Below are 19,698 nucleotides of genomic sequence, written 5' to 3'. Positions count from 1 at the left end.
ACTAAAAGATCCCCAGGTTGGGAACCGGCAGTATATATTGAACTCAATTATGGGGGCAGGGGACCATTAAGTTATATTTGTTGCATATGTGATTTTGTATTTTGTAAAATGTGTGCACATTTCAGTAACAACAGTGTGCACACATTCTCTCATTTTTCCTCATTGATAATTATTTTAAAATAGCTTTTCATTGTAGTAGTGTCTGTATGTCTAACATTTTTCATGGCTGTGTAGAACATAACCATGCTATTGTGTCTGTGATTTTTCTCTTGACCAGGTGGGTTGCTTGGATTCTTTTATCTTTTTGCTCTTAGCCATCAACCAGTTAATGTTAAATACAAACAGCTTGCTTTTTCATTTATTCCCCAGAACTATCAAGCTTCCTCCTCCTCTTTTTTTTTCTTCATTTATTAACTCTTCTACAGGCATTTTTTGAGCACCTGCTATATGCCTGGCTTTATTCTGGTGCAGGAAATTCAGTGGTGAACAAGATAGAAGCCTGCACACTTGAAATCTACATTCTAGGGGCCAGGGTATACAGTTAATAAACACAAATAGATATTCATGTAGTGATAAGAAGTAGGAGAAAAAATAAAGTAGGGAAGGAGGGTAGAGGACTACAGAGGGGCTATTTCAGATAAGGTGGATGCAGAAGACCATTCTCCCTAAAGATACCAGTAATCTGAATGAAATTAGGGATTCAGAACCGAGGGGAGAGTTCCAGACAGATGAATGGCAAATGCAATGAATTTTGCAGGAATGAGACAAGAATTAATAAAATGAGTGTTCTAAACACATCCCAACTAAGGTAAGAACAGAACAGGTCTCAGAATTGATGAGAAGCAACAGAGGATAATAGTTAAGAATACAGACCCTGGGATGCCTGGGTGGCTTAGCAGTTGGGCGCCTGCCTTTGGCTCAGGTCGTGATCCTGGGATCCGGGATCGAGTCCCGCATTGAGCTCCCTGCGAGGAGTCTGCTTCTCTCTCTGCCTATGTCTCTGCCTCTCTCTCTCAGTCTGTGTCTCTCATGAGTAAATAAATAAATCTTTAAAAAAATACAGACCCTGGAGCTAAGACTACCTGGGTTTGTATCCTGACTTTGCCACTTAGGATAAGCTGTGCAACTTTGGAGCTCCATTAACTGTTCTGTGCTTCAATTGTCTCACCTGTAAAATAGTGAAAACGTACTTATCTTGTAATTTTTTTGAGGATTGAGTTAGCATAAGTAAAGTGCTTAGATCCACCACTAGCACTTAGTAAATATTCAGCAGATGTTGGCTATTCTTATTTATTCAGTTGTAAATGAGGGCAGAGATATGTCTGTTTTGCTCACAGTTAGATTTCCAGTACCTAGAAGTGCAGTACTTGGCATATGGTAGGGATTCAACAAACAATTGTTGAATAAATGGTGAATGAGAATGATACACAAAGGTGACCTTTGGGGATGATACTAATTACAATGACCTGAACTGATAAACAAGAAGAAAATAAAGAATGATCAGATATCCTGAAGTAAGACAGACTTCCTCTTAAGGAACATGCTGTGAGAATAGAGTAGGAAAACCAGGACACACGCTGACATTTTTAAGAGAACCTGGGTAAAGACAACTTTAGATTAAGGCAAAGAGGTCAAAATTGTTTGAACATAGGACAGATGACCTGTGATCTTCTCTGGTCAGACAGTAATACCTACAACACTCACAGAATACATTAAGAATGATTGGCGCCGTCCGAGTTGTGATGAGATTTACAGAGGCCACCTCTTTGGGAGTGATTGTGCCTAAGAAAGTTTGGCCCCAGCCAATAAGAACTTGGCAATTCACTAAGCTCACAGCAATTCACTACGCTTGGCACACAAGACTTGACAGTTGTCCAGACCAGAAGACCAGAAGCAGAGCACAGCAGTGAGCATAACCCAGTCTCTGCCCTCATGCTGAGTGGGAGACAGGGATGTGGAACAAGTTATTACCAGGGTGCTGGGTGTCTTGAAGGAGAAGTTCAGGATTCTAAAGGAAATATGGTAAGTTTAGTCTGGAGTTGGGGAAGTATTCCAAGCAGAAAGGACAGCAAAATCTCTGAAGCAGAGTAGAGCATTATACTTGAAGAAATTAAAAAGCCTGATGTGGCGGGAACATAGCAAGGAAGACAGGGGCTCATAATAAGGCTGGGGAGATGGACTAGGGCCAAACCTACAGAATTTCCTATACCAAATTAAGGATTTTGGACTTCATCCTAAAAGCAATGATGTGCCATTAAAGGATTGGAGGCAGGGGAGCTACATTTGCATTTTGTAAAGGTTACTCTGAATACGTGTAGAGAATGGAATTAAGAGGGGAAGAGTGTTGGCAAGGAAACCGGTTGGGAGGAAACCAGCTGAGAGATAGCTGTACCTGGACTCTGGGTGGTGGCAGTGGTAGTGATGGGAAATGGGAGGATTAAGAGCTAAGATTCAGGACTTGGTGATTCACATGGTTCTGGCATAAGCAACTGAAGGGATCCGTGCAAAAATTCATAAAAAGAATATTTTAGGGGGATTTACTCGGGAAAGATGAGAGGAAAGATCATGAGTTAAGTCTGGGACATAGTGGATTTCAGGTGCCTTTGGGACATCCAGGTAAGGATTTCCAGTAGGACATCAGATTTGGAATAAATGAGTCTAGAACTTAGAAGATGAGGGTAACCTAGAAATACATATCTGAAAGTTGTTTAAATGTAGATGATAATTTTGGGAAGGTACAAGTGGATCAGATGACATAGAGGGGAAGAATAAGAAGAGAAGACCTGGGACAGAGTTCTAAAGAAACTATGTTTAGTGACTGAGCAGAAGAGATAGAGCCCACAGAGGAAGCTGAGAAGGAATGCCCAGAAACAGAAGAAGACCCAGAAGAATACAACACAGACCCAGGAGTCTGAATTCCTTCAGGAAGAATAAAGTCAAACGAGGCTATGCTGTTGAAAAATCAAATAAGATCAAGTCCGAGAAGAGACCAGGGGCTTTAGTCACACGGATATCTTTGGTGATCCAAGAAGAGAGGATTGGTGGAGGAGAGGAGGTTGAAGAATGGGAGTTGCAGTGGGAGGAAGAGATATTGTATATAGACCACTTTTTCAGAAGTTTGCCTGTGAAGGGAAGGAGATGGCAAATGTCACCAGGGTGTAAGTAGCATTGCTTATTCATTTTCTTGTATGGAGTTTTTAAATCTTTTTTTTTAATTTTTATTTATTTATGATAGTCACAGAGAGAGAGAGAGAGAGAGGCAGAGACACAGGCAGAGGGAGAAGCAGGCTCCATGCACCGAGAGCCCGATGTGGGATTCGATCCCAGGTCTCCAGGATCAGGCCCTGGGCCAAAGGCAGGCGCCAAACCGCTGCGCCACCCAGAGATCCCTTGTATGGAGTTTTTAAAAAGCATATTTACATGCTAATGGGGAGGATCTGTAAGAATGGGAAAGACTGGAGATAAAGTAAGAGAGAAAACATTCGATAGATTCCTGAAGTGGCAGGAGAGGATGCACAAGTGGAGACTGTCAATAGGAAGGACATCTCTTTAATTTAGGAGAAGAAAAGGAAGAAAGTTCTTTCTGGATTAGCTTCCTGCACACAATTCTCTTAAACTCTGTATCCCCCCAGACAATCAAGATCAGCAATGATAAGGCTGTTTATAAGGCTGAGTCTTGCCCTGCCCTACCTCACAGACAGGCGCTTCCTGTCATAATGGGGCATCTACAAAATTTCTTATGCAACACTGCTACCGGTGCCTTTTAGTGCCAAAATAGGTCTATGGAAGTGCCTGTTTTTGTTTCAACTAGAGATCATTGATTTTGCCCCCAAGGTGTGCCAACTGCTTTAGAAAACTATGCTTTGCCAGTTTACATATCTGTCATTTCAAGTGTCCTTTCAGAGAATTCTCCTGCACCTTGGCTGACCCATGTTGTATTTGATAGCCTTGGCACATAACTTATGAGTTTTACAATGTTTCATCAAAAATAGAAACCCTATTTTTTGCATTTCTATTTCTCAGTTTTGATGCCTTTAGTGGTTTCTGGAAGTAGAGGGGCAGCACATTCTTTTTTTATTATTTGGAAAGAATTTTTTCAGTTTTCAAGATATAATTGACAAAAACATAAGATATTTAAAGTATATGTTGTGATGATTTGATACATGTGTACACTGTGAAAGGATTTCCCTATTTAGGTAATGAACACATCTGTCACACCTCACATGTTCATTATTTTTTCTTTTTTAAGATTCCACAAAAAAGTGATACCATATAGTATCAGTTTTTATCTTGTACCATATGATTTATTTCATTTGGCATAATGCCCTAAAGTTTGAGGGCAAACACCAAGATTTCCTTCTTTTACATGGCTGAATAATATTCCTGTGTGGTAGGGAGGGTGTGGGTATGGGTGTGGGTATGGGTGGGTGAGTATGTCTCACATCTCCTTTATCCATTCATCTATTGATGGACTCTCACATTATTTCCATATCTTGGCTATTATGAAAAGAGCTGCAATAAACATGAAGAGTGCAGATGTCTCTTTGAGGTAATGATTTCATTTCCTTTGGATATATACTCAGATGTAGAATTGCTAGATCACATAATAGTTCTATTTTTAATGTTCTGAGGAATCTCCTACTGCTTTCCACAGTGGCTGCACCAATTTGAATCCCCACTAGCAGTGCATGGGATTCCCTTTTCTCCACATCCTTGACAACACATTATCTCTTGTCTTTTTTATGATAGCCATTCTAACAGGTGTGAGGTGATATCTCATTGTCTTTTTAAAAGATTTTTTAAAATTTATTTATGAGAGAGAGAGAGAGGCAGAGACACAGGCAGAGGGAGAAGAAGGCTCCATGCAGGGAGCCCGATGTGGGACTCGATCCCGGGTCTCCAGACCAGGCCCTGGGCCGAAGGCAGGCGCTAAACTACTGAGCCACCCAGGGATCCCCTCATTGTCTTTTCAATAGCATTTCCCTGATGATTTGTGATGTGAGCACATTTTCAGGTACCTGTTGGCCATTTGTATGTTTTCTTTGGAAAAATGTCTATTCAATTCCTCTGTGCATTTAAAAATCAGATTATTTGGGGGTTTTTGCTACTGATTTATAGGAGTTATTTATATATTTTGGATACTAACTCTTTTTTTAAATTTATTTATTCATAGAGACACAGAGAGAGAAAGAGAGAGAGAGAGAGAGAGAGAGAGGCAGAGACACAGGCAGAGGGAGAAGCGGGCTCCATGCAGGGAGCCTGATGTGGGACCCAATCCCGGGTCTCCAGGATCACGCCCCAGGCCGCAGGCAGCACTAAACCGCTGCGCCACTGGGGCTGCCCCTAACTCTTTATAAGATGGATGGTTTGCAAATATTTTCTCTCATTCAGTAAGTTGCCTTTTCTTTTGTGTTTTTATGTTGATGGTTTCCTTTGCTGTACAGAAGCTTTTTTTGTTTGATGTCATCCCATGTGTTTACTTTTGCTTTAGTTGACTTTGCTTTTGGTATCAAACCCAAAAAATCTTTGCCAAGAATTTGCACTTCTTTTTTTTTAAGAATTTTAAAATTTATTCATGAGAGAGGCAGAGACATAGGCAGAGGGAGGAGCAGACTCCCCGCAGAAAGCCCAATGTGCGACTCTGTCCCTGGACCCCCGGATCATGCCCGAGCCAAAGGCAGATGCTCAACTGTTGAGCCACCCAGACGTCCCAAGAATTTGCATTTCTATTTCTCAGTCTCCTTGATGCTTTTGTTAATTACTGGAAGTAGAAAGAGCAGCACATCCATTATTTTAAATAAAATCTCTTTACCAAAATTTTATTTAGAATATTTTTGTTTGAATAAGAAATATGTTATCCGAGACTTAAAAGATATTAAAGGGCCTATAAAAAAGGGAAATATTTTTCTGTCTGTCCAACTCTCCTCTCCAGAAACAATGTCCAAACCAATTGTTTTGTGTTTCCTCCCAAACATATTCCATTATGTTCAATCAAAAATATATAGTCTTTCTTCTCCCTTGCAAATGATAACATATATAGCTACTCTGTGCCATAATTTTTCAATGAATATATTTTGAAAATAATTCCACATAAATACCCTTACAACTTTCCAATAACTGTTAGTATTACATTGTATAGATGTACCATAATTTAGTTAGCCATTCCCTTCTTGATGGGAAGTAAATTCTGTGGTTACTACATCACTTTCTACATGTACTATAGGTTAAATGCCTCAAAGTGAAATTGCTTTGTCAATTCACTTAGGCATTTTTAGTTTTGAACAATAATGGATGCTCTGCATAAGCGTATCAACTTTCATCCACCCAAGCAATGGATGATACTGGCTTTCAACCCATACTCTACTGAACACAAATATCAAACTGTCTTATCCTTGCAAATCTGATCCATGAAATAATATCTTAGTATTAATATACCTTCATTTTGCACTTCTCTTGAGTATTATTGGACATTAAAAAATATTTATAAACCATTTGAATTTTCTTTTTAGAAACTGTCTAATCATTTCTCTATTGGTTTGGTCTTTTTCTCATTGGTTTTTAAGAGTTCTTACATATTAATGAAATGAACATTTTATCTATTACATGAGCCACAATTATTTTTCTCGTTTTTTTAACTTTATTTGACAAAATATTTTAAATATTTTAAAAGCTTACAACAATGATAAATCAGTACTACAGCATGACAGTGAAAATAAACAGTCTGATTTATGGAAGAGAAACACTTGTTTTACACAGCTAAATTTGACTACACATAATTTTTAAAATTTACCTATGGGAAAATAAAACAGCAAAATTTGGGAGCATATATTTATTTATATAAATTCCTTTCTTTTGAAAAAATATAGAGAGTAAAAAATTCAAATACTACGAATGCATGTACAATGAAAATTGTGTCTCTCTCTCCCAGTAAAGATCTTTGCTACTCCCCAGTATCCCAGTGAACTTCCTCAGTTTCTCTTGTATCTTGCATGCAATATTCTATGCATTTACACACACACACACACACTTTCTCTCTCTCTCTTTCTCTCTCTCTCTCTCTCTCTATATATATATATATATAGCTTTTTTTACATCTCCATAGATAAATATGCCTCATCTTTTCTTCATAATGGACTTTATCAGTTGTTTCTATTATTATTATTATTATTATCATTATTATTATTAACAATGGATATTATCTTTCCTTGCCAAATGGGCTGGTATAGCTGCAGAGTGCATATCTTATAGGGGAATTTATATAGACCTAAAGCTATATAGTTGCCTTCTGTTGAGATGGCCCCAGTTGCACATCCACATGGAGATTTAATGGAAGCAACTAGAGATGAGCCTGGTGCTTAAGGAAAAGATCAGAAACTCAACATATAATCTGGAGGAGATAGCATAGTGATGGTTTTCTAAGGCTGTGGAGCTCAGTGAGATTGCCTAGAGAGAGAAAAAAAGAAATGTCAAGGAGAGAATGCTTGAGATCTCCAACATTCAGAGACAGGAGCAGGAGAAACAGAAACTGAAATTGAAAAAAAAAGCAGTCACTGATATGGGAGAAGAAACAAGAAATTGTGATGTCTTGGAAACTACACAAGGGATTTCAAGGAGAACATTATAAATTCCGTCAAATGCTGTGAGAAGCAGAGTAAGGAGATGACTAGAAATTGATAACTTGAATGTAGAAGAGGTAAAAGCCTGGTTCCAGGGGTCAGGGAGGGAACAGGAAGTGAGAAAGTACAGAAAGTGAAGTGTAGAAGAAAACTCTTACAAGAATTTTGCTGTTGAAGTGACAGTAGATGAAGGATAACTTGGATTCCAGGGAGATCTTTTGAAAAGTGGAGATACACTTAAAGTATGTTTACTTGCTGATGGGAATAGTCCAGAGGGGAGAGAAAAGGAATAACACAGGCTTTGAGAAGGTGCACAGGTAGAAGTAGAGTGAGTTCATGTGCTGGGCAGGGTGCAAAATATGAGGATTGACTTGTAGATTCCTTGGACACTCAGTGAAAGGAAGAAAAAGAAGTTATTTTGTGAGTGATTCTATATTCTGAGAGAAATCAAAGGGAGTTGGTCAGCAGAGAGTGAATTGATGGGGGGAGGTTGGAGGAGAGGGGAAGTTGAGAAATGCTAGTTTGGAAGACTGAAGGAATGGATTGAAATGGAGAAACATGGCAGGATTTCTGGATCGTGACAAGCTGGGACTCATGAATCCCTAGTGGGAATAGTCAGTCTGGTTTTATAGTTTTTCTAACCATGTTTACCTGATTGGATGTAGGTGCAGAGGAGTCTGCATGTTCAGGGGAAGGAGGGAGGGAAGAGGGGCAAGGAAACTAAGGGTGTCCACAAGGGGGTATATGGAGGGGTAGTAATGAAATCTAAGTCAGGTAAATTGAAAACTAAGAACATGACATAGGTGATGGGCAATTAAAAAGGGTCCACGCTTTGGAGGGCTGAATACGGACAGAGATTGGACTGCACTTGCTGGGCTAAAGGAGCTCAAAGATAGGAAATGGGTCATCAGAGCAGGGTGCTGGGGTGGAGACTGCAAGAGGTATTAATACTGACAGAGTCTAGGGTATGGCCAGGGGATGGGAGTCTGAGAGGATGCATGGCTGACAGCTGTCATCAACCACACCTGTGATACAGAGCTCGAGGAGTCCGAACGGAGATGCCCACCCTGCTTGACCAGCTTCGCTCAGAAGTATCTGATCTGGGAGTGCTGCCCCACATGGGTGAAGCTCAAGACGGTTCTCTTTGGCATTGTGACGGACCCCTTTGCGGAGCTCACTATCACCTTGTGCATTGTGGTAAACACAGTCTTCATGGCCATGGAGCACCACGGCATGAGCTCTGCCTTTGAAGCCATGCTCCAGATAGGCAACATTGTGAGTGCACTGGCAGCCTTCACCCAGCTGTCATGGTGGGAGGCTTTGGGTGGGGTGGCAGTGTTCCCTCATTCTTTGGAGTGTTGATCCAGCTAGCTGAGAGCAGAAAGGCAATGCTGGAGATGTGTGGGCACTGAGGGAAGGAAGTCAAGTCTAGAGAGCCAGGCTGAGCTGGTGGGAATTGCTTTGGGACAAACCAACACAAGGAAATGGACCTAGAGAGTCCTGACTGAAGAGAGGGGAGGGAGAACTGCTTCCTCTTTACAGAACTTAGGTCAGGCTCTTGAATTTTCTGAACCTCAGCTGCCTCTACCTTGAAATTAGGATAAATGTCACTTTCCCATCTAAATATGGCCTTTGGACTTGCAGAATTTCCTCCTAGTTTTATTGCTTTTATGACTGCAAAACACAATGGTGGTGGTTTTTCAATGATGTCATTTAATGGCAGACAGAGTGGGGGAGGAGTAGGGAAGGCAGTGGGAGAGAGAGAACATGGAAATGTGGTTGCTTTGTAACAAAAGCACCAGAAAGTCAGAACTTTTCTTTTGTATCTGGTTTGGACAGGATGCTACTTTAAGTTGTTCTCCATTATTTCTTTTAGTATTATTTGCTTCTAACAAGAAAAAGTCCACACTGGACTTTGCTACATGGTAAGCAAAAGCTAGCAAGGTCAGGATCCTGCCTTCATGTCCACTGCAGTATCCACCCCACTAGAGGTGGCCTATTTGGTCTGCCAGGATCTTCCCGCTCTTCCAACTCCTCAGAGGCTACAGATTTACATAGAAGGAGGGGTCTCAGGAAAAATGTGACTGCTCTTCCCCAGAAACCTCCACTTCCCCCAGAACCTAGGGATGTGAAAAGGACTCCAGCAGGTTCTGGGATACTGTGGAACCTGTGTGCCTTATGTTTTGGCAGCACCTGGGCTGCGAGGCCGCATTCTATTTAAAGTTGGTATGAAGAGGGGAAGTGGAAAGAGAAAGAAGAGCCTATTCCCAAGAAGTCAGCATAGACCACAGAGGGTCTTATGGAAGACACATCTGAGCCCATACTCTCATTTTACACCTGGAGAAGTTGAGACAAGAAAGAAAAAAAGACCTTTACCACTGGGACAGAGAGCATAGTGCCATGTTTTAAAAAGAAAACAAGGAAGGCAGAGTTTGGTGCTCTGTGAGTGTTATCTCTATGACACAACAATGCTATGAAAGGGGACAGGCACTGAGAACTCACAGCCCCAAAGGGGGCAGGCACTGAGACTAAGAGAGATTAAGTATCCTGCCCAAAATGGCACAGCCCGTGACAACAGACCTAGTTGACCTCAGCCATACCCCACCACACCGCACTTGTCTACAAATGGCGCTGTGTACATGTTGTTTGAATCATACAGTTGCAGTCTGTGGCATTAGGCAGATCACTTAAACTTCCAGCTTTTCCTTCTATGTAAAGGGGATGCAATCCCTGTTTCCCAGGCTGGTGAGAGACTTTGCTAAGAGCAAATGAGAGAATAGCACCCAGCCCTTCTTCCTTAGTTGATTCCTTTCCCTAATACTTTTCCAGTGACCTGAGTCTGGGCTTGACCTCTCTTGGTGACAGAATCCCATCCTGTTTAAGACAACTAATGACACTCAGAGCTAAAAGAATCTTAGGGACAATTTATTACTGTTGTTCTAGCTTAACAGCTATTATTTATTAATGGGTTACTATTGGCCAGGACCTTTGCTGTACTGTGTATGCATGATCTCATTTTATGCCCATTATACAGATGAGGAAACTGGCTTGTGTGTGCTTTCACAAGCTCTGATATGGCTGAGTTGGATTTTTGTTTAATTCTGTGTTGCCCCACAATCCAAGGTTTTAAATAACCATATCAGATTGACTTCTCATTTAGGTAATTATATAATAATTATTATCCTAATGATTATCCATCTCTAACACCATTCATATGAAAGCACTGAAGCATGGGTTCTAATGCATATCTCCTGAGCACTGTTCTAGAGGTTTCTCTATGCTGCCACACTGAGTGTTCCCATCCCCAGTCCTTCAAGAGCCCACAGAGTATACAGAAACTGAATAAAAACAAAGCAAAATGATTTGTTATTTTATTTTTAAACTAGGCATTTCCCTGCTGCCCTATTTTCATCACCCTCTCACCCCACAGACCCTGCTGAGATGGATCCTTATTTCCAACCACAGGTCTTTACTGTGTTTTTTACTGCTGAAATGGTCTTCAAAATCATTGCCTTCGACCCCTACTATTACTTCCAGAAGAGATGGAACATCTTTGACTGCATCATTGTCACTGTGAGCCTGATAGAGCTGGGTGCGGCCAGGAAGGGGAGCCTGTCAGTGCTGCGGACCTTCCGCTTGGTAATGTTCTTTCTTGGCGACTTGGGGAGACTCCCTCCACATTCAAGGAGCCATAACCCTGGGAACAGATACCATCCTTTGGGGACCTCACCAGACAGCAACTTCTTCCTCTCTTGTCCCTGTGTGGAGGAGGCAGGGCATGGCTCCAGGGAGCCGGAGACTTGGTCCTTTCTACTTACTTAAATTTGGGGCATGCCTTCTCATCTCCAGGCCTTGGCCCTCTCTCATCTGCACCCTCCTGTTCTCTTATCAAATAATAATATAATAAATGATAGCAATAATAACAGCTACTGTTTTTTGAGCACTGACAATGTATCAGGCACAGTGCTAACCCCTTGATACAATAAGCATGGCTTGTTAGCATGGGCTAATTACCATCCTCAGTATTCTCTCAGTGTTAACTAGGGCTCAGTGTCCAGCTTTGGAGAGAGAGGACAGAGTGAAGGAGAGAATGCTCAGCAATCTCACCGAGTCCACTTCTAGGCCAGAAAGTCTGTTTGGAGCCCTAGTGTGGGAGCCAGCAAAGCAGCACTGAGCTGCCTGACTTGGTTTCCTTGCAGTGGGATGGCAAACTCAAAGGCCTTCAAGGATCAAGCAGGTGATGACATAAAACTGGCCAAGCAAGAGATCTTGGCATTGGATATATGTCCCATGTAAACAGGTAGGCAGACTCAACACAGAGCATGACTCCAGGGAGGGGCATTTACATAGGAGTCAGCATGATATGCCTATTGATTGTCACAGTTTGCAACTTTTCATGAGAAACAAGAAATCCAGATTTTAATATGGGCTACTAGTCTAATTTTTTTAAAGGCATTCTAAAGGCCAAATGAAGTATGTCCTGGGACACATTTGTGTCATGTACCACCAGTTAGTGACACCTGTCTCATTGTCCTATGGAGAGAAGGGCACAGTGGGCCTATAGGGCCTTTGCCTATAACCTGGAAACTTGAGAAGAGAGGAATTAAAACACTTTTTTAGTGTTTCCGAAGGACAGATTTTTAGAAGGACATTTTAATAAGGACAGATTTCTCTGTATATCTGGAAAATGATGTAAAGAGACAGGCACCTAAGTTAGTGGTCAGTGTGGGACACCCATACACAAACATTGAGGGAGCAAGATTCCATACTCCTTATGCCCTGTGAGGGCCTGAAGTTAGTTTCCTACTAAAATATGAACATTTTTGCCACACTTGGGAACAAGCATGGTGTTTTCAAGTCTTCATGCTTTTTTGCCTGTATTCTCAGACAACCACAAATGGGCAGGCTTACTCCATAGTCTGGGCCTACAGAATTTTCCAGACACCTGCCCCTTTGCCCCCACCTTCCTGATCCTGATATGCTGCTCATCTCCCATTCCCTGACTACAGCTACCACCCCCATATTTTCCTGGGGGCTTTGAGTCCCCTTCCTTTACCATCTCCCAAATTTCTCATTACCTGGGTTAGGTACCATGGTCCATCAGTATCCTTACACTCTTAAAACAAACTCAACCACCTTTTGCCTCTAGCCCTTCACATTTTTGTATTTGGCAAAATCCTAGAAAATATTAAAGTTGAAGCCAAATATTCCCTCTGCTGTGCCTACCCCTGAGCTGTGGGCATTAGTGCAGAAAATTCACACAGCCCAGATCATCAGTTTCATAGTTTTTATTAATAGACTTTATTTCTTGGAACAGTTTTAGATTTTTCAGAAAAATTAAGATGATTCATTTTCATTTCTCCTGGCTCAACCCACATGCCACCTCCTGAGAAAGGTTCTCCCCAGCCACATTATCTTAAGGTGGATTTTCCCATCAAATTAGCCTGTTTTACACAGTTCACAATTATCCATGAGACAAAACCCAGGGTTTCCTTGTCTGCCCAGGAAGACAGGTCTTTCTATCCCAAAGCCCAGCACATAGTAGGAACTCAATAAAAAGTTGTTGATCGAAAGAAGAAAGGAAAGAAAGGAGGAAAAAACTAAGGAAGAAATGAAAATACTGTGTCTCCTTTCTTGCTTTTTGCTCCCTCTCAGAGTAGCATTGCCTCCCTCTCCATCATTTAAATCCTTGCTCCATGCATCCACTGGTCTGTCCTTGTAGCAATACCACATCTTAAATACTGCAATTGCCTTGAGTGTGTCTGTGTCTACAAGGCAAGTCACCCACCTTGTTTTACTTCTTAAAGAATATCTGTATCTCCATATTCATTTTAGAATTAAATTGCCAAGTTACATCTCCACATACACACAAAATTGTTGTTCTTTCCTATTGGGACTGCAATAATTTTTACATCAATTGGGGAAGAAATGCAACCTTTACATTATATAGTCTTCTGACCTATGAAAACAACACACTCTTCATTTTTCTAAATCTTTCAATAGTTGTATAATCTCTCCCTAAAGTTTTATAACTTTTTCCACAAGGAATTTTCTGCATCTTTTGTTAGATTTATTCCTGGGTATTCCCTAGTTCATTATGCTATTATAAATGAAATCTCTTTTTAAATGTCCTTTTCTGGGTGGTTGTTGTTGTTGTTGTTGTTGTTTTGCTAACATTTTGCTATTTAGCACTTTTGCATTCAGAAATTCCTTATTAATTCTGATTTATCTATATAATGTTTTAAATTTTTTAACACAATCATGTCATATGCAAATAATGAGTTTTATATCTTTTTTTTTTAATGCTTATACCATTCAGTTCTTTTTACTACATGATTGTGCTGATTAGATGCCCAGTATACTGTTGAAAGGAAGTGTTAATAGCAGACATCCTTGCTGTTTTCCTGATCTCAAAGAGAGTGCTTTCAATATTTCACCAAGCCTAATATTTGCTTTCTTAAAGATAAAAAAGAAACCTTTATCATTTTAGGAAGTTTCTTTTGTTTAGAATATTCGTCATGAATGGATGGTTAATTTTATCAGACAATTGTCCTGCAAGTATTAAGATAATCAAATGATTTTTGTCTTTTAATCCATTAAAGTGGTGAATCATATTAATTGATTTTCTACTGTTAAATCAACTTTGCCTTCCTGGGATGAACCTGACTTGGTTGCAATACACTTTTTTTTATACACTGGAAGATTCAGTTTGCTTAGAATTTGGTTAGAATTTTTGCATCCGTATTGATAAGTAATATTTGGCCTGTAATCCTCCTTCCTACATTGCACTTGACAGGTGTTAGCATCTAGGTATCAAGGTTGTGCTCATTTACATAAAAAGAGATGAGAAATAGTCCTCTTCCTCTATACCCAGTCTTTGAGTAAGATTGTAACTATTTATTCCTTATAGGGTTGGTAGGATTCACCAACGAGGCCATCTGAGGTCAAGATTTTTCATTACTGACCTAATTTTCTTCCTGGCTGTGGGACTAGTCAGGTTTTCTGTTTCTCAAATTGGTTTTGATAAGTTATAGTTTTCTAAAAATTTCCCTTATCTAAATTTTCATGTTTTTTGGCATAAAGTAGTGTATGCTATGCCATTATATTTTAAGGGTCTATATCACCTATACTTATGTTACCTTTTTCTTTAAAAATGGTGATTTGCGCTTTCCTTGTCTGTTCTTATTAGCCTTGCCAAAGGTTGTCAATTTAATTAGTCTTTTCAAAGAACCAACTTTTAACTCATTGGTCTCCTCTCCTTCATTGATGTTTTGTATTTCATGTAATCCTGCATCTTATCTTAATTACATTCTCCGTCCTACATATTTTATGCTTTTCTAACTTCTTAAGATGGAATTTTCAACCTATTTTCCTTTCCAATATATTCATTGAAGACTTCATTTCCTTCTAAGAACTGCTATCATATGTAGAATTTTCCTTATTGTTTGGTTCTAAATATTTTCTAATTTCAAATTTGATTTCTTCTTTGACTCAAAGGTTAATTAGTAGCTCAGTTCTTAATTTCTGGATATCTTTATGCTATCGAGTTCTAACTTAATTGTATTATAGTCAGAGAACATACAAGGCATACTTAATGGTTTGAGATTTATTGGAATTTTCTTTTGGCCCAGCATGTTGAAAATGTTCCTTATTCACTTGAAAAGGTGTCTTCTGCAGTTGTAGGGTACAATACTCTGCATATATCCATCGGGTAGAGAAAGTTCATTGTGTGGTCCAAATATTCTAAATCCCTGCTTATTTTTGTCTGCGTGTTCTAGCAATTACTGAGATGGTAGTGTATAAAAATATCTCCCACTATGATTATGGCATGGTCTGTTTCTCCTTATGGTTCTATCTTGAGACTGTGTTATTAAATGCATACATATTTTAAGTTGTTATATCTTCCCCGTAAAGTGAAACTTTTATCAGTAAGAATTGACCTTCTTTCTCCCTAAGAATGCTTTTTGCCTAAAAAATAAATTTCATCTGCCTCAAATTATGTTTTCTTTTGGTATAGAATTTGCATGGTACATTGTTACCCTTCCTTTTTCTTACAACTTTTGTATATCTTTAGGGTTTTTATATGAGTCTTGTAAATATAGAGTCAGATTTTGGATTCTTATTTTAGTTCTGACAATCCAATATTTGTCTTTTAACCAAAACATTTAGCCTACTTACTTTATTGTGAATACTGATATGTTTGGATTTGTGTCTATCATATTTTGGGTTTTCTATTTGCTTCATCTGTCCTAGTATTTCTGTTCCCTCTTTTCCTCAATTCCTTTTTTTAAAGATTTTATTTGTTTGTTTGTTTATTTATTTATTTATTTATTTATTTGAGAGAGAGAGCACAAAGGTGGGGGCAATAGAGACAGAGGGAGAGGGAGAAGCAGGCTCCCTGCTGGGTCAATCTCCCCAGAATCATGACCTGAGTCAAAGGCAGACCTATTGAGTCACCCAGGCGCTCCCTCTATTCCTCAATTCTTCATCTATTGTAGAGTGTTTATTTTCCTCCTTTATTGGTTTGCAAGCCTTTCTATTTTTATTCTTTGAGTGGTTACCTTAGGAATTACTTAATTAAAGTCAAAAGTTAGCTAAAACTTTTACTTTCCAAGACCAATTTTCATTACATTTACCCCTTCCTAACTTACTATTGTACTAAGCATTTAAATTTTATCTTGCTTTTAAAAAGTTATGTGGTTTAATCAATCATAAATAATTCCCAACTTACTATTGTGTTAAATATTTTAATTCTATCTTGTTTAAAGAAAAGCTATGTGACTTAATCAATAATAATTCTAGCTGTTGCATAAACAATACCCCAAACTCCATAGCTTAACCCAATCAAAGTTTATTTTTCACTCAGATCATAGTCTAATGCAAGCCAGTCAACTTCAGGTGGGACTACTTCAAGAAGTGATGCTGCCACATCCAAAGAAGGATTGCACAGTCTTCAAAGCTTGCCTCCTGCTTGTGGAAACATGGCCAAGGCTTGTTTTTAGTTTTAGTTTTTAGTTTTTAGTTTTTTTATTGGAGTTCAATTTGCCAACATTTAGCATAACACCCAATGCTCATCCTGCCAAATGCCCCCCTCAGTGCCCATCACCCAGTCAAAGGTTTTTTTCACTCAGAGCTCATGGTTTCTTTTGTGATGCAAATCATTCAAAATTTAGGTGGCTTCAGACCTCTCTGTGTCCTACACTCCCATAGTTTTGTCTTTGACAAAGTTCTCAATTCCTGTTTATTTCTTTGCTTTCTCATCCCCATGCCTTTCTCTCTCAACTGGTGGCTCTCAAATGGTGGCTACAGCATTTAGCAAATCTTTGCTAAGATTTACTTCATTTCATTAAAAATTTAACTGGTCTTCAATACTTAAAGATTTGATCATATTGCTTAATTGATTCGGATCTAAAGCAGTGTACTTTCCTGAAACTTCAAGGCTCTAAAGTTCTGGATTCTGTTTCCTTTTATTTCTTATTAATCAGCCAAATATTCTCCAAGAGCATCTCTTCTTGTAACAGCTTGACAAATGTAACTGACTACAACTGACCCACAATACTAATTGCAACACAGATCGGCACTTTCTGAGCCTTCTTATATCAGTTTCCTTATTGTCTGTGACATGACCCTAAGCCAGTGCCACATATTTGATGGCTTGAAATGGCAATATCTCTTTTCAATGTACTAATTTCTACATTATTCAAGATAAGTACGACTAGGTGCACCTGGGTGGCTCAGTGGTTGAGTGTCTGCCTTCAGCTAAGGTCGAGATCCCGGAGTCCTGGGATCAAGTCCTGCATCAGGCTCCCTACAGGGAGCCTGCTTCTCCCTCTGCCTATGTCTCTGCCTCTCTCTTTGTGTCTCTCGTGAAGAAATAAATAAAATCTTAAAAAAAAGATAAGTACAGTTAGGCTATTGCAACAATCTATACATCTCTGTGTTAACATAATAGAGGTTTCTGTTTCACAACATATTCATTGCTAGTTGGGAAGCTCTCCTGGAGTGTTGGCTCCAAGGAGTAACTCGGGGATCCAGGATAATGTGATGTCACCATATTCAGTGAGTGACCTCTACAGTGGCCATGGGAGGGGATGAGAAAGTGCATTGGTGTTTTATGGCTATGCCTGAAAGTATCATACACTACTGTCTCCATCTGCATTCCATCAGTCAGAATCCAATAACATGACCTCAACTATTTGCAATTAAAAGTGGAAAACAGTCTTCCTTTGTGTCTGAGAGGAGCAGAAGCGAATGCTGACCATATAGCCATTCTCCGCCATGCCCCTTGAGACATTATTGTTGTATACACTCAATGCTTGTTTAGATTCACCCTCATGCTTAACACATCCTTGCTCTTTTTACATTTTTGCATGTGATACTTTCCTTCTGCTTGAAGCAGATTTTTTAGAATCTCTTTACCTGGGTGTCTTCTGGCAGGAATCTCTCTCAGTTTCATTTATCTAAAATGTCCCATTCAGTTTGTCGTTGTCTTTAAGAACAATTTCTAATGGATGTAAAGTTCTAGTTAATTGTTATTTTATCTCAGTTCATTGAAGATATTCTACGGTGTTCTAACCTCTATTGCTGCTGATGAGAAGTCAGCTTTCAATTTAACTGTTGTTTCTTTTTCTCTAGATGCTTTTAAAATCTTTTGTCTTTGCTGTTCTGTAATCTCATTAGCATGTGTTTAGGTATGGGTTTATTTATTTTTTTATTTGTAATGCTTAGGATTCTTTGATTTCTTAAACCCCCAGATTTATGATTTTCTTCAGTTCCAAAAAAGTTCCAAGACATCATATGGGCAAATCTAGCCTCCACATCACTCTTTCTTCTCTTGGACTTTCATTAGACATATATTAAACTCTCCCACTCTGTTCTCTGTGTTCTTATGACTTTATGATATATTCTATCTAGGTCTTTCCGGGCTACCTTCTGGATAATTTCTTCTGATATATCTACAATTCATTAATTCTTTCCTAAACTATATAACATCTGATGTGAAACTACTCCATAAGGTTTTTTTTAATGTTGTGTTATATTTTTAATTTCTAAAAGTTCTACTTAGTTATTTTTCAAAACTTATTATTATTTAGTTCCTTGTTCTCTGCATACATTTTTCAGTTTGTGCTTTATTTCTTTTTTTTTTTTTAAGATTTTATTTTATTTATTTATTCATGAGAGACAAAGTGAGAGAGGCAGAGACACAGGCAGAGGGAGAAGCAGGCTCCATGCAGAGAGCCCGACATGGGATTCGATCCTGGGACTTCGGGATCACGACCTGAGCTGAAGGCAGCACTAAGCCGCTGAGCCACCCAGGCTGCCCTATTTCTTTTAACATATTATATCTAATTATACTGTTATCTCTGGCTAATAATTTTATTACCCAAAGAAACTGAATGGCAGTCTCCACATACACATCATGGATCTCATTCCCTCATGATGCCTCATTATTATGTATTTGTTTGCTTTACTGCAACTCTTAGACACTTTTGGGTGGAGGCTGTAGGCTGGTTTTTCAGGGAGTATTTGCATTCACTTCTGCAAGGTACTTTATAGGTTTGCTCTAAATTAAATTCTCAGCTTGAAATAACTCAGTAGTGTGAATTCTAGGTAAAACCTTTTGTGAGGAGCCTTTGGAGGTCCAAATTCTGAGTGTCAGTTCCCCACCCTCCACCCAGACCATTTAGTGTTCCTAGCATTCTCCTGGGCTTATTTCTGGTTTGTCCTTACATGGAAGTTATAGATCTTTGGGATCTAGTCCTAAAAGGAGGAGAAATTCCTGTTAGACCTTCTACCTTAGACATGCCCTGAGATACATTTCCTGCTTCCCATGCTTCATGAGACCAGTGAAACCCATGCTAGATTCACTTGGTTTTACAAATGTCTTCAGAGAAAAAGCTAGCTTCAATAATCTGTATATCTAAATTCCCATATTTATTTAATTTTTGGCTCAAGAATTTACTTACTTTATTAATAAATCATCAGTGTACCTTGGATTTTATTATCCAGCACTTTTAGTAACTTTTTGATGGAAAGACAAAACCAAGGGGACCCAGTATGGTCTACCATATTATCCTGTCTA

The 19,698-nt window shown here is 39.2% G+C and overlaps 1 protein-coding gene across 3 annotated transcripts in view; it reads left to right on the top strand.

Annotated features, from left to right (window-relative positions):
• The window catches only part of SCN10A (sodium voltage-gated channel alpha subunit 10), an 89,961-nt gene that overhangs the window by 37,492 nt on the left and 32,771 nt on the right, over positions 1-19,698 (top strand). For all 3 annotated transcript variants that reach the window (XM_041734229.1, XM_041734228.1, XM_041734227.1), the window contains 2 exons: positions 8,653-8,891; positions 11,082-11,255. In XM_041734229.1, the coding sequence (XP_041590163.1) occupies positions 8,653-8,891; positions 11,082-11,255 (413 nt within the window). The remainder of the gene's footprint in view (positions 1-8,652; positions 8,892-11,081; positions 11,256-19,698) is intronic.

Source organism: Vulpes lagopus, chromosome 19 (assembly GCF_018345385.1).
Source record: "Vulpes lagopus strain Blue_001 chromosome 19, ASM1834538v1, whole genome shotgun sequence".
Classification (NCBI taxonomy): Eukaryota; Metazoa; Chordata; class Mammalia; order Carnivora; family Canidae; genus Vulpes; species Vulpes lagopus.
The sequence above is the reverse complement of the archived record's forward strand: the minus strand, read 5'-3'. Positions and strand labels throughout refer to the sequence as shown.